Below are 16,398 nucleotides of genomic sequence, written 5' to 3'. Positions count from 1 at the left end.
TTCAAATGTGACTGTTATACATTTAATTGTAACAGTAGAAAATTAAGTAAACACTGATTATTTTGAGGGTTTTAGTTATATGGATCCAAATAATTGCACTATGATTATCATCTTTATTAGGAAGACATTCTTTATAATGTGCTTGTTTTCTGCAAATGTTCTAAAACTGCTATACCCTAGGCGACCTCTAGGTGGCGATATGCTTAACCATTTTTCATCTCTGAGTTGGAACGCACAGGGTAATGGAACGCGGAAGTGAAAACGGAATACTACTTCCGGTTTCCGGTTTTTCCGTTTTGGCGCCGAAATCGAATGTTGGAACACCTCTCTACACCTGAACAGGTCTGATGAATACCCTGCAACTGAACAGGATCTACAATCAATGGTAACTCCCACCGGATCCACCAATGAACTATAGGCTTAGCCTATTTAAAGAGACTCTTTGGGGGGATAGTATTGTATGCACTTTTTCATGTATTGATTGATTTTACTTGAATTTCGGTCCCTGAGGAAGTTCCCTTGCATGGGAACGAAACGCGTAGGACCTCTCTTTTATTTATACTTTTATTGAATACGGCTATTATTTGTAGCCTTTTTCTACAATAAATCTGCATATTTATTTTACTTACCTCTACTGAAGTCTCAGTCCATTTCTTGGTCCGCTTGGAGTTCCAGTGGAAAGTGGAGACACCCAGCCGCCCAAACGTATTGGGGCAGGCACCTGTTCAGGCGCATTATTCACTTCAATCTCGTGAGTGCAATATTATCTTGGCGCATCATTTTTTTGTTTTACTGTATTACACTATGTATCTTTTTCTGTTCCTATTTTAGATTGTATACAGCCGTATCTCATTTCTCCTTTGCCTTTGTAAACGAAATACTTAAAATATAGAAAGAAGTGGAAAAAATGTGGTGGAAAGAACGGGAAAAGGTTATCATCAGATAATGAAGTTATATATGCAAAGACAACAAACTGCCTAAAGGAGTCTCTTAACGCGCTTCACCAAGCAAGCCGAGTCTCTATCCTTATACTGTAACACTGTCTCTTTAAGAGTGTTTGTGATCTAATTAAGACATACTAGATCAGATAATGCTCAAAAACAGTGAGTGTCGTGAACTCATTTCAGGTACACCTTAAAAAGAGTTTCATAGCAGTCAGAGATGGAAACAGTACAAGGTACAGTGAAGTGGTCATAGGGGCTATTTCAATGGTTATAAGTCTAAGAGTATAGTTAACCCCTACCTCGTCTGGTAATCGGTACAAACATCTCCCCAACTGCTGCTTCGAGGCAGCTCTCTTAATGTGACCTACAGATTATTGACTACATGGACAGTATACACAAGGGTAGAGATAAAAGTGAAAACAACTTCTCTGATAATCAATATAGAGGTAAAGATTCCCCTTGTCTTCTCTTCCAAACAAACATCCCAAGCTTCTGCTTCGAGGCAGCCCCCTGCTACAGATCACTTGCACTGATCTAAACATAAGGGCTAATAAATAAAGGTGCCTGCTTAGTTCCCCGTTATGAAGAGTGAAAGATTTAAATCAAAAAGAGTGCATCGGCACAGAAGCCTCGACACGGGTTTTTACAGTATAAAACCCCCATATACTGTATTATTAAAAGGATTCCCTCTTTCTGATGTCAGCAGAATAATACCCTTGCTGATCCTAATCCAATACGCTAATGCTAACCTAATCCCTTTTCTTTAATATAATCTTAATCCTAACCCTAGAAATAGTGTTAGGAATAGTAAGGGATTCAAGGGGTAAAAAAAAAACAACCTAAAAAAAAAACCAGTTCAAATCTTCAAATATTAGGTTTAACTACAGAGAACCATATTTATGGGTGTGTGCATGTGTTAGCTTTTCTTTTCTTGTGCGATGAACAACCATTTTTTTGTAAGTTTTTTATTATCCTATTATTTCACAGGATAACAAAAATCTTCACTTTCATACATCACTGTGTACACAAAATAAGCCCATACTGAACAACCCTGTTAAAAGCTTTGTATTAAACTATACTACACATGGTAGTGGGCAGCTGGGATTCTCAATAGGATTTTTTATTTTGGGTAACATCAATTTGCACAGGTAGAGTGAGCAGGTCAAAAACAATTACACCAAGAAAAACTTTATTTGCTTTAACAATGTATAGAATGACACAAAAATCTATACTAAGCTCCCAATGGATGCCGACAATCCGTTGCTTACAGACTGCCATGACAGGGTTACACGTACATAACAAACACATTTCTGTTTTCATGATCAATTTACTGCACGCCATTCAATTACTTTAGATCGTAAAAACTGGGAACAGCAAAGTACCACATGAAGGGTATCGATCAATCTCTTATTACAGCATTGAGCTGTCATGAGATAAAGGGAGATTCTTGATTTTTAATGGCTTGATTGCACAGCAGTAACGCAGCTTCTCTTTGATACTGTTCCACATATCAAAGACGATAGTTTAAAAAATTAACTTAAGCAGTGCAATTGAAATTAGACAAAATATACACTTCCCACACTAATCTACAAATGCTAAGAGCTGGGCATGTTTGAGCGGAATTCAGAGAAATGAATATGTAACAGAAAAATAAAACACTGACTCTGCGACAGAAAGCCACTGTACTCAAATACAATGATAAATATAATGCATAGAGATAAGAATTGTATGTGTTTGATTGTATTATCCATACATTAATCTGTATATTTTTAATTGTCCCTGCTTATGTTTTAAAGTAACCACATACTCTTTGTTCTGCCAGTTTACACATAAACTATAAAGATATGCACAATAGGGAAGCCAGTGTTCTATGCTATATAGATATGTGTGCTAAGTGCAGAACCATGGGTCCCAACCTTAGGTCCAAGTCAACAACAATAAATTGTAGTAGGACTTTGCAACAATGATCTTTTTGTGTTGTAGAGTCTTGCTACATTTTTGAAGCGTACATAAAAACCATGAATGCAAATCTACGGAACAGAAAGTCAAATAAATGCAAAGGGTTAAAAACCTTGCTAAAATATAAAAATGCATCAACTAAAGAAACTTCCTTTAAGACATGTGCAACGAATACATTTAACTTCCAAAAGGTTGGGCTAATTATAACCAAGGTTTCAAAAGAAAAGAAAAAGGGGTCTAACACCTTTTTAGTTTTATGGTATTAATAAGACGCAATATTAATAAGATGCAATAAGACCTTTGGATCTACTTTGGCGAAACATAACAATATTCCAAGTTGTGATACAGCAGCTATACATGTCAAAAGAAATATTACACGTCTGAGCCCTTTCACTTTATTACAACTCTAGTATATATTACCAAAAACACTTACCTTTTAACAGCCTGACTGAGTTTATAGGCCCTCGCTCACCTTCTCCACTGATATGTTTACTACATTGCTGTTTAGTCAGCCTAGTTTACAAGGCAATACCTTAAAATGGATTACAGGTCTTTTAGGGACTAGAGTGATAAAGAAGCAATTTCATGCACACAGAATTTATTTTTGGATTTTTTTTTTTTTCCCAGTTTGTTTATAGATTTTGATTAACGGAGCGACAGTTAGCAGCAAGGCTATCTAATTATACACACAGACTCTCCATCTAACGCCAGTCAAGCAACCTGTTTAAACACTAGAAAGTAGGACAACAGCAGGGGTAGCTATCCGACACCTTTTCAGCTGTTGTGGAAACAACTCAAATGATGCTTTACCAACCTATAAAAATACTGTATGCAGGCCTGCAATGCATCAAGGGAGTTGTAGTTCTACAACAACTACAAAGCTGTAAATTAACATAGTAAACTATTGAAAGTATGCACACATTTAGAGAGGATTGTAACACACATACATACACATACACACACACATATATATATATATATATATATATATATATACACATATACACACACACATACACATGGCAATAGATCACTTGATTTAGAATCCCATATGGTTTCTGAATGGATGAGATCATCTAAGCAATTAATCACCATCATCACTGTGCAGCCTAGGGTTCCTAATCACAGATAAAATCAGGACATACCTTCTGAGCAATACTAATAGGTGTGGCCCTCCTGGGAGGCACCTGCTGCCATTTTAATAAAGGTAGCTGATATCTGCTGCCCATGACTGTAATTGCCACTAATCTCAGACCGCAACTGGACCTGCATATGCCAATGCTGCACTAAACAGTAAACTTCTCCCCTAAACCATACACTACCCTAACATACTACACATTAACCCCTGCAGTACCTTAACACTTCAATCTGATAATTTATTATAATTCCTTGATGACATTTATTTCCCATAATACACAGTTTGCTGTTATGTTTCCCATATCTCATTATTAATACGATGTTAATATCACCAATATAAGAATCCAGAGGAAAATCCCTGAGGAATCAATTCACTCGGGCGTGGATTAAAATAATTTTGAGTCAGACGTACCGGCCAAAACTAATTTTCATCTATTTTAAGTTTACAAACAATTAGGAGTGAAAGAAACAAACAAGATGTTTAAATGAGCTAACAATCTATATGAATTTAAAATGTACGGTCGTACATGAACTACATTTCTTATATATGTTTTTGGGAAAAGTCAGCCCTGTGCAAGTTTTCACAATTGCGGAAAAAAGACTTCTAATTAATTGTTTATTTAAGATATGCACAAAAGTAATTTGTGGAGTTTGCATAAACCAATGGAACGTTTTCTGTTGTGTATGACTACAGTACATGCACCTAGCACATTTCAGAAGACACACACACACAACAGTATGCAGTATCTACAGTCAAGGGCATTTAATTTCCTTTCACTAGACAAATACCCAAATATTAGCCAAGATATTGCTAAAGGTGTTGTCTCCACGTGCATTAAGTTTTCCCACTTTCTATTATCAGCTCCAATAAAGAGTGCAGAGTTTAGTCTTAAAGTAATCTACTGTTTCGTTGGAAGAGGAAGAAAAAAAAAAAATACTGTGAAACTGCCTTTGCATGCAGAGCAAAATCAAAATAATTAGCTGCTTCCATTAAAGTTGATTGGTGTGAGTTTGATAATTACTGTGCAGCTAGAAAGGTGTGAAATGGGTCTTTTTTTTTTTTTTACTGAAGCACCATGAGGCTTTCGCCGCTGATTCTTAAACACTGCAGTTTCATGATAACTCAAGAAATGGGAGTACCCAGCGCCAAGTTACTACAGCTATCAGCAGCTACTAAAGATCAGGTTTGCACAGCAACAGAAATGCTGTATATGGAAAGAGATACAGAGCCCCGAGTAAAATAGCACTCTAGTAAAGATTGACCCCAAAAAATAAATCTATATAAATTATTCCCTGCGAGTTTCATACCTGGCAAACATCGGAGCGAATGCCAGTTTTCCAGAAGCCCTGGCTGCTTAACTCAACAGTCACTTCCCGCCTCATCGTATTTTTCTGTCTGATCTTCTGAAGAGCTTCCTGGATGGAGGAAAGAATATATTGTTAGCTTGCAATGTATCTGTCACTGAATATCCATTTCACTTTGAAAAACATTGGCGCAAATAACTATCTCCACATTATTTAATTATATATCCTCCTATGAAGCGAGGAAAAATGTGCTTGCTGCTATGCCATCCATTTTTTTTATTAAAAGGAAGAGGAAGTTCCCAGTATTCCAGCCTTGACATGACATATCCATGGAAATGCCAGGATGTCCTCTTTAAAATACAGCAGGGAGTGATAGAGTAGCTCAAAAGAATAAAAGTAGAAGCATGTGAACGAAATGTCAAGTACAGAGGACACAAGTTAATGGGCCGCGTCTCATGAGGATATGTTTGACTCTTTCAATGCTGTAATTCGTGAAGGAGCACTCCACACCCATAGAGCACTTCAGCTTGCTATATGGCACTTTTGTAAAATCCCCATTTACAAAAGTGGCAATTTCATTTCATTTCTGGGAACAGAGACACGGGGAGGGAAGGGGAGTGGGAACAGGGACTCAGGGAGGGAAGGGGAGTGGGAACAGGGACTCAGGGAGGGAAGGGGAGTGGGAACAGGGACTCAGGGAGGGAAGGGGAGTGGGAACAGGGACTCAGGGAGGGAAGGGGAGTGGGAACAGGGACTCAGGGAGGGAAGGGGAGTGGGAACAGGGACTCAGGGAGGGAAGGGGAGTGGGAACAGGGACTCAGGGAGGGAAGGGGAGTGGGAACAGGGACTCAGGGAGGGAAGGGGAGTGGGAACAGGGACTCAGGGAGGGAAGGGGAGTGGGAACAGGGACTCAGGGAGGGAAGGGGAGTGGGAACAGGGACTCAGGGAGGGAAGGGGAGTGGGAACAGGGACTCAGGGAGGGAAGGGGAGTGGGAACAGGGACTCAGGGAGGGAAGGGGAGTGGGAACAGGGACTCAGGGAGGGAAGGGGAGGGGGGACAGGGACTCAGGGAGGGAATGGGAGGGGGGACAGGGACTCAGGGAAGGAATGGGAGGGGGACAGGGACTCAGGGAGGGAATGGGAGGGGGGACAGGGACTCAGGGAGGGAATGGGAGGGGGGACAGGGACTCAGGGAGGGAATGGGAGGGGGGACAGGGACTCAGGGAGGGAATGGGAGGGGGGACAGGGACTCAGGGAGGGAATGGGAGGGGGGACAGGGACTCGGAGGGAATGGGAGGGGGGACAGGGACTCAGGGAGGGAATGGGAGGGGGACAGCGACTCAGGGAGGGAAGGGGAGGGAGAACAGCGACTCAGGGAGGGAAGGGGAGGGAGAACAGCGACTCAGGGAGGGAAGGGGAGGGAGAACAGCGACTCAGGGAGGGGAGGGGAAACAGACGCAGGGTGGGAAGGGGACGGGGAACAGAGACACAGGGTGGGAAGGGGAGGGGGAACAGAGACACAGGGTGGGAAGGGGAGGGGGAACAGAGGCACAGGGTGGGAAGGGGAACAAAGACACAGGGTGGGAAGGGGAACAAAGACACAGGGTGGGAAGGGGAACAAAGACACAGGGTGGGAAGGGGAGGGGGGGACAGAGGCACAGGGTGGGAAGGGGAACAAAGACACAGGGTGGGAAGGGGAACAGAGACACAGGGTGGGAAGGGGAACAGAGACACAGGGTGGGAAGGGGAACAGAGACACAGGGTGGGAAGGGGAGGGGGGACTGAGACACAGGAAGGAAAGGGGAGGGGGAACTGAGACACAGGAAGGAAAGGGGAAGGGGAACTGAGACACAGGAAGGAAAGGGGAGGGGGAACTGAGACACAGGAACGAAAGGGGAGGGGGAACTGAGACACAGGAAGGAAAGGGGAGGGGGAACTGAGACACAGGAAGAAAAGGGGAGGGGGAACTGAGACACAGGGAAAAAAGGGGAGGGGGACTGAGGCACAGGGAGGAAAGGGCAGGGTGAACTGAGGCACAGGGAGGAAAGGGCAGGGTGAACTGAGGCACATTGAGGGAAGGGGAGACCGATATATGGAGGGGAGGAAAGCAAGGATGAGTCACATGGAGGGGAGAGAGGAACTATGACACATGGAGAGGAGGGGGAACTAAGATTGAGAGGGGGGGCTGAGACACATGGATGGGGAGGAGTGACACCTGAAATAGAATAAAGCAGAAGCTTCTCTATGAGAAGCCTCTGATTGGACAATTCTCTGTGAAGTGACTGAAAATCATTTCCTGTGAAAAAGGGGAGGGCTTACAAAGGCTACCGTCATAAGAACTGCAACATTTGCAAGCTGTTTTAGACTAAACCCCCAATGACTACATACATAAAAATATGCATACATGTACTCATTGGGGGTATACCTACCTTAAGTGTGTTTTTCCCCCAAAGTGTGCTTAATATGATATGAATTTATTAAAGCTACAACAGTGAAGAAAACCAAAATACATACATTTTAAAATAGAAAAGAAAATTTGCAAACAAAGCACAGATAGAACATTTTAGATTTACGCAGGGCAAAACAACAGCAGTATACTAAATTTATAGCAAAATTAATAGAGATAACTATATTCACTAACTCTACTATATTTTTACTTTTGATACTTTTGTCTCAATCTGCCTGACAGTTTGCTCTTTAGAAACCAAATACCTATATATCTTGGTTTCCATGCTACAGCACAATTCCTGATACGGATGACAATAAGGACATCTGAGCTATGCAACACCTATAGTTTAATTTAAATAATATTGAAAATTATAATTCTAGATTTATACTATGCAGTCACATAGATTGATGAAACACCTAGCGTAGGTGAAGCTTGCATTTATCTATTGGGATATGGTGATTGGCATGCTGAGAGATCGGCTGGAGAGATTTTGTAGGTTTATATAGTACAATATAAATCTCGACTACTTAGTGGGGCATCACATTACAGTATTCTCCATAAATGCGTGAAGGTATTTTGATTTATAATTTAAAATAAGCATTATTTTGAATATACATTAAAAACACATGATCAAAAAAAAAAAAAAAAAGTTGAACATGAATTATTAAAGTTGTGGTTTTATTATGGAAATTCATCCATGATATTACCATGTATAAAAATAGTAGTGTAGATTTTAAAGACTTCAAGTATAATAGCATGAACATAAATCAATGTCTTTCTAGGTTTGCATGGTGTTGTATAATCTCAAGCATAACCAAACATCGTTACTGAAGTGCTGACATTCCTATATTTAAGGTATCTTGTACATGTGGATTAATCAGGGTCCATGCTGATTTTCAATCTGTCATTGCAACTGGATTAGCAAAGATGACATTGCTCTCTCTAATACACAGATGAACTGTATAAACAGATTATTATAAACAGAACACTAACCCTGACAGCGAATCCAATCTAGCACTAAAACTTGTATCATCAGAAAAACAGAGCAAACAGACAAAATTATTTAATAAGCCAAAGGAGTAGGAGTGTGAGCATTACAGGCACAGTTGTATAGTAGAATAGTTCATTATCATATTAAAAATATGTTAACCGAATCCTGCCTAGCATACTAGTCAAGAGACTGGGTCAATACATCTGCATAATTTAAAATGGACCTGTCATGCCCCAATCAACTTATGCTCATTACATTGAGAATACAATTATATGTATATATTATGTTGGTAGTTTTGCTAGCAAATTTAAAGATTAGACGAAAAACCTATATAAAAAATATTTTTTATTTTTTTTTTATTTTTTTAATTCTCTCAGCAGTCAGTCAATGCTTCAGTGTGCCAAGCAATTGACTGACAATGGAATACAGAGAAGACCTCCCACTGGAGGTCCCCATGCTCTTCACCCATAGCAACTACAGTGTATGCGCTGTGGTTGCTATGGAAACTCCCTAGTCATTGCTTCTAGCACTGGCTAGGGAGTATAGGAATGGAAGTTACTGAAGAGATTTGCCCTGATTTGTTTTGCTTGGAATGCATCTCCAATCAAACAAGACTGCAGGAGGAGTGGAGGACTGCCCTGAGTTGGGTGTTACATGAATAGTAGCACCCATGAATATGGCAGTACTGGAATGGAGAAAAAATAAATAAAAGAGTAAACCTCCACATTTTACATTGAATACACTATATATCTTTGTGGTATATGACGCATTCAATGTATATGAGAGGGATTTCAGGAAAGTGAACTTTTGCGTATCAGATTCACTTTAAATAGAAAATAAATATGTGTATATATATATATATATATATATATATATATATATATATATATATATATATATATATATATATATATATATATATATATATATTGATAAAAACACCAGAAATGCAAGTTTTTTTTCTGTGTTACATGTGATTTAATCCCTTCGCTACAGGAATCTTGCAAACACAATTGCCAGGGTATGAACCCATGTCCTTAAACGATGTATATGACTTCAACACCTGCAAATGAAATTCATTTATTGCAAACAAATTTAATTTGCAATTGCTGCCCATACAACAGAACCTGATCTAACATTATAGTGCCGGCTCTGCTGAGCTGCTACCCCTCCCTAGTATAAGCCAGTGGGGAGGTATATAGAATTTTTTGTTTTCCGTTTAACTAAAATTTGACATTTTCATTTTTGTTCCCATTAAATAATGTGCTATTTATGCATACTGAAACAGAGAAAAAAAAAAAAAAAAAAAACCCACATTTAAACACCCATAATACTAATGATTCTGGTGGTGTTTTTTTTTTTTTTTTCGTTTTGAAAATAGCTTGGTAGTGAAGAGGTTAAAGAACATTAGCATGCTTATTCCCGGTTATTTTAAAAGAGGCACTCCAATAAATAATAACAGTTAGATCCAATGTGTAAGTAAGGTTGTAGGTAGTTTCAGTTTGGAGTTGGGTGACTTTTTTATTCTTACTAAAATTCTTTAATTGCTTTAAAATGGAATATGTTTTCCTTCATAAGTCTGCAGTTTCTGTTGACCTTGGTAGTTTTAGATCAACAGTTAGCTCTTTGCTGTAGAAAGCTGACAATTTAATGTATTGTTTTTGCATTTTCCAAGGCACTGCCTTTATAACACATTAAATGGATGTATCATTCCAATTTGGAGTGTCCTTTTAAGCTGAAAATGAAGGGATATTAAATCTCAAGAATAAACAGTTTTGTCATTAAAAAAAAAAAAAAAAAAAATTATCAGGGAAATGTAATGTTCAGTCATCAAAGGCAAACACGTTTGTAATCTAGAACATGTTAGAAATGTTGAGTAAGTTGCAAACTATTCCCTAGAGGCCTAAATGACAGCTCAGAGATCTTGCTGAACTCAATCTATACCGTGCCTTGTTAATTGTTCTCAGCGGGTAAAAATAAAGCTTACCTCCCTCTGGACTAGTTTCTGCTTATCAGCTTGTTTCACTTTGGGGCTGTTAGCTAGTAGATGGCGAAGTTTCACATAGCTTTTCCATAACTTCTGGTACCTTAGAGAGAGAAGGGGGGCGGGGGGAATAAGATTGAAAATATGATATGCCTGATGTATATTTAGACAACACAATCTGGAATATCAGTCGAAATGAAAGAACCTTGAGGAAATAACTTTAAATGTATTATTTTGAACATCATTTAAGAAGGAAAAAAAATTAACTGTGGTCTTCTTTTGAAAAGGTCTAGGTAGGAGATGAGCATGCTATAATCATACAGCTTATAGTTTACTGTGCTGTACATTTATCAACGGCTTTAGCCATTGTAATAAGTCATAATGTTTCAGAGGGAAGCAGGATCCCAGTTCATGACACTCAGAGTGCGAGAAATATCTGGTAGGCTATCAGTGGCTGCAGCAGCATGCATAGTTTCTATAGCTAGTGATGCATTATGTTCTTTGAACGTCTAACCTTACATAGCATTATTGACAGAGTAAGTCTTTAAATAAACTTGCTTTATAGATACGCTTCTTTGCTCTCTCTTCCATTATATGTACTTTTCGAGAGTATAACATAAGTGATGACACACGCTTTTCAAATCTACTTTTTAGTATACAGAATGTTACAATGACTGGTATCCAAGTGGCAGTAATGGTGGCAATTTAGAGTGACGTGTGTGAAAGCACACATTTTAGCTTTCCAAAAAGCGTTTTATGATCACAGTAAAAGACCTGAAGGTTTCTCCTAATCACATGTTTAAAAGGTAGATGTTCTGAGTAGCTGGGTACATTTCTTCTTCTGCCATCTGAATGATGGAGAAAGTAAAAAAGTGTATGTCATGCTTACAAGACATAACATCATTCACCTTGTATCATTACCAAACTTCAATGGCCTCTCAAAGGGGAAGTTTTTAAAGAGAAAGTAAAGCGGTCTCAAATTGTAATTGAAAAACACAGCTTAGTAAATTTATACTAGATGCAAGAAGTAATTAGCACAAATAATTAGATCTTCTATTCTCTCAACCTGTATGGAGCTGAAAATTGTCTTGAAATTTGTAAGAAATGTTGGAAACCGTTTTCAATACTGAACACTATGGGGCTTATTCACTAAACTTGATAATTATATTGCAAAATCCATGAAAAATTCCCCAAAACAACATTAGTCCCAGCCTAGGTATTTTTAACTGAGTTTTCCAAATTTAATTTCACCAAAATTTGCAGTTTAGTATAGACTTATACTTTGTGTATTACTCTAATGTAAGTTTGAAATAGTCCATTAGTGAAGTTTAAGGAACACTATAAAGTTAGAAATACAAGTATTTCTAACATTAGAGCAGCGGTTCCCAAACTGTGTCCCCACAGGGGTGCCGCGGAATGTTTCCCTGGTGCTAGGATTACAGCACAGGGGAAACATTACTGCTGAACAGGAGCCCGGTCGGGTGCCTTTAACATGGCATTAACATACATTAAAAAACCCTTACTGTACTTAACCAATTCCAGTGCTGATTTCCCTCGGCGCTCAGCCTCCTACGACATCTGGCAGGGGGGCTAAGGCGAATGTGAAGTGGGGTCATTAGGCCCTCTCCATAGGACCAAACATCACCTAGCAAGAAGGAAGTGCATCTAGTGGCTGTCTGACTAACAGCCACAAGAGGCAGTCTTATTCCTGCAGTGTAATTATTGCAGTTTTTTTTAATGAGCTGAAGTGGTCTGGGTGTCTATAGTGTTCCTTTAAATCAACACATTTGGCATTATGTGAGTTATGCTACATTAGATCTGTTCATTGCAGGAGTATGGGCCATATCAAATTGGAAAGCAGAGGGCATGGAATACTACTGTGTGCTTGCATTGTTCCAGGACTGCCCCTGGCTACACCCACACTCACACCCCTAAAATGAAAGTGTCCTTTTGTAATGTTGGGAGGTATGTATAAGGCAGTAAATCAGATATTTTAAGTTGCGGGATAGATATTGATTACATTATGGAATGTTTGGGTTTTACTGCCAATATATATTACAGGATGGCAATGTTTAGGGTCCCCTTATTGGTTGAACTGGGACTAAGGTGGAGAGAGGTACATACGTCACTACAAGGTTTGAGGCAGGCTCCCTGGCAGATAAAGTGCAGGGCAAAGAAGAACCAATGAGCGCAGAAAGAGTTGCGATCCATAGGCAAAAGTGTGTACTCAAGACATCAAGTCATAAATCCTTTCCCTTGGACCCTTTCTGAATGAAAGGGTACATGCAAAAGGATTCTAGGACTTTAGGGACATATAATGAGAATATCTAGACACCACAATGGATTCAACAGTGGAAATTATAGAGTTTATCTGAGTTGGGCTACAATAAGCTACTCAGACATTATTAAGAAATGGAATGTGCCTGTAATACTCTTGTGTACACAGGTGCAATACAAATTGGACAGATGCTTGCACCATGAAACATGTCTGAAGTGTATATTCAGCTGATACAGTTCTGTGAATCATGAACAAGTGTGCCATGCAGCCACAAAACTGGAAATGATAAATTTGGAACCTGTTGTCCATAGTTAGACTTTTGCATTTCTACATCAACTAGGAAATGAAAGAAACCAAAGAGCAATTTCCATGTAAATTCAAACAAGCCCAGGAGAAAGAAGTAAACGGTGAAACAGGTAGAGAACCAGCTATCTAAAGTGTTTGATAAAACGCTGTTTTTATAATGTTTAACATTCCTTAAACCACAGTGGGAGGCAAGCGTACTCAAATGCATGCAGCTCTAGCAGATCAGGCTAAGCAGGGGCATAAAAAAAGCTTGAGCTGACAATGTTATACAAGCCAGAGTCAACTTTAAGCAATTAAGCTAAAACCTTATCGGTTGAAGGAAAAAACACAACACCACTGTAACCACATGAGATGACTAATCACAGCTCATATCTACAACACATATTTCCATGCCTAAGATTCCTGCAGCGGAGGATGTATGCTATTTTTTTCAAACACAGCAATTTATCTTTATTTTGCAGGATTATGGAGTAGATATACCATGCCATAATAACTAACTTTTTAATGTTCCTGCAACAGAACCCTGCTGTTAACTAGCCATGGATAATTAGGCTCTTGTCTTTCAAAGTTCTCAATAAACAATTAGCAAGAAAACATGCATCTTCATTAAGCACGTTATTGAAACAAAGACAGTGACAAATTTATGTAAACAGAAGTTCAATGTATGTAATCAGTATAAATGGCAATGTTTACTTTGGCGTTCTAGATCATGAACAGCAAGACTAAGGGAACATCACTCTTTCCCACTCCTCATTAGGGACTGGTCCTTGGCACTCCGAAGAGGCAGCTCACATAAATACTTAAAGAGGAATGGTCACGTCTCTCTTAAATATGAAAGATTTACGAAAATAACATCACAATTCAATTCAGGCCAGGAATGGCCTGGGCATACACTGCAAGTGTGGAGGAAAACCACAGTTTAATTTCCCAGTGTTTTGCAAAAGCTCTCTTTATGCGGACCACCAGGTACAAAAAATAGCAGTAATCGAAAGGGCGTGAAGATGGTTGAACTTGCAATATAAAGAGGTGTGGATTTCTACTTTTAATCTTATATTTGCACACCTCACAAATGCAGATTTCTTTAATATACGCGATGAACACACATAATACTTAAAAATTCTGGTAAGTGACAATTCCCCTCTAACTACTTCAAAATGAATTGTACATAAAAAATATTTAGCCTTGATATGTAGAATTCACAAAAACTCAAAAAAATTATAAAATATTAATAGATCCTGTGATAAATATCAAAAACCAAAATACATTGTCAGTCTGCATACAAGTGTCCAATAGACAATTTGCAAAAGCTCTCAAATCTGAGAAGAAGCCAAGGAATACTAAGCTATGAACAAACAGGAAAGACAATAGTATTTGATGTATACTGTATGTATACCAAATTTAGAATAAAATATTATTTACTACTCAAAAGTAAGCTTTAGGTTGCAAAACAAACAACTGTGCCAATAAAAACTCTACAAAAGATTGACAATCGAGTTATATAGTAACTTTAATCGTACCATAGCTATAATAATGGTTTCAGTGCTCTACGTCATAATAAAAGTCCACAAACAACTGGAGTGTGAAAATTAGCAACCACTGCACTAAATTATAAAGACACAAACTATAGGCATGTTGCAAGACAAACACAAGAATCACACGTGTGCTATCCAGTAGCCATCCAGGAAGTCACAGGCAAGGACAATATGTGTGCAAGCAAGGTTGATAAAGGCAAGAACCATACATGTGCTACCCAGGAAAAGTATATTTACATCCATACAAAGCTTTTATTCAAAACGTAAAGGTAAAAAAAGGGGTCTTAAATCATACTAAGTTTCTAACAGCAAATAACTCACAGTTTGATTTGTAGGTACACATTCTTCTCACCTGCCTATGATTGTAGAAGTGAGTGACTGGTTCTGAGTATTACATTACTAGCAAAAGCTGCAGAGCATGTCACAGCCAGTTAGACAACACAGTGCATGTGACAACACAGAATCAGCTTTACAATACTGGTATACTCATTGTATAAAAAAATTGTTTTGTGAGGAAACATTTCGAGTGCAAAAAACTGCATAGATTTGGATAAAGCCAAAATGTATTTAAACGAATACATTTTTACTTTTATTATGTCACATGCAAAACATACATGAATAATAATTATTACAATATTAAAGATAATTGTCAAATAGCATCTCATTTACATGTGAGCTAGTTATGTAGACAGGCCTACACACTTTTAAAGCAATGCTTGTCAGAAGCTCTACAGAGGTTATTAAACAGTGATTAAGGGAAATGTTTCAAAAGTTAAATATTCCATTGGTTGCCATGGTGATTGTTCCATTTTTACAATTTTGCCCAACTACTGTTCCTTAAACAGAGCCAGCTATGTATTTCTTGACAGATACATACCATGTCACAAGAAACTATGCTTCCTCTGTCTCTGCCTAGGATTTCTATGTAGCAAAGTATGATAGCTCAAATAAAAAGCTTGCAGCACCATAGGTGGCTTTTCATCTTCAATAAAGATGTCCAGAGAATATGTTTGATCAACGAAAGTGTATGAAAGGGGTTTCGATACACTGAAGAATGTTTGACAGCTTCATATAGATAGTCTGCAATGCCAGAGGTGTTTAGTTTTTTTAATGCAAACTGACCCAGGAAATTCTTGTCTAAAAAATGACATTAAATAAACCCATAGGCAGAAAACTACAGGCATCACAACGCACACCTGGAATAAATAAATAAATTAGATTGGGATTTAATAGTGTGTAGGGCATTGGTGGATTATAGGCCGTCATGCACAAAAAAAGGTAGATCTTGCATAAGGTAGGAAGTTAGAATTCAACCACTTACACATTTTAACATCTCCTTTTCCAGATAATTTATTGGGCATGCACGTTTCTACATGTTATAGATAAAATATTACACTGTATCGAGCAAAGATAAAATATATACTGACAATGTAAAGTTTTAAATGTTGCCAGTTATCGATCAGTGAAGTAAGTTATTGAAAAAGGAAAGACTTTAAAAGTTGTTTTGTAACCC

The 16,398-nt window shown here is 38.5% G+C and overlaps 1 protein-coding gene across 2 annotated transcripts in view; it reads right to left on the bottom strand.

The window, feature by feature from the left end:
* DROSHA (drosha ribonuclease III) overlaps positions 1-16,398 on the bottom strand; it is a 169,148-nt gene that overhangs the window by 91,482 nt on the left and 61,268 nt on the right. For both annotated transcript variants that reach the window (XM_063451827.1, XM_063451828.1), the window contains 2 exons: positions 10,773-10,872; positions 5,349-5,456 (listed from right to left, as the gene is read on the bottom strand). In XM_063451827.1, coding sequence (XP_063307897.1) covers positions 5,349-5,456; positions 10,773-10,872 — 208 coding nt within the window. The remainder of the gene's footprint in view (positions 1-5,348; positions 5,457-10,772; positions 10,873-16,398) is intronic.

This window comes from Pelobates fuscus, chromosome 4, assembly GCF_036172605.1.
Source record: "Pelobates fuscus isolate aPelFus1 chromosome 4, aPelFus1.pri, whole genome shotgun sequence".
In the NCBI taxonomy this organism is placed as follows: Eukaryota; Metazoa; Chordata; class Amphibia; order Anura; family Pelobatidae; genus Pelobates; species Pelobates fuscus.
This window is presented reverse-complemented; position numbering and strand designations above follow the sequence as displayed.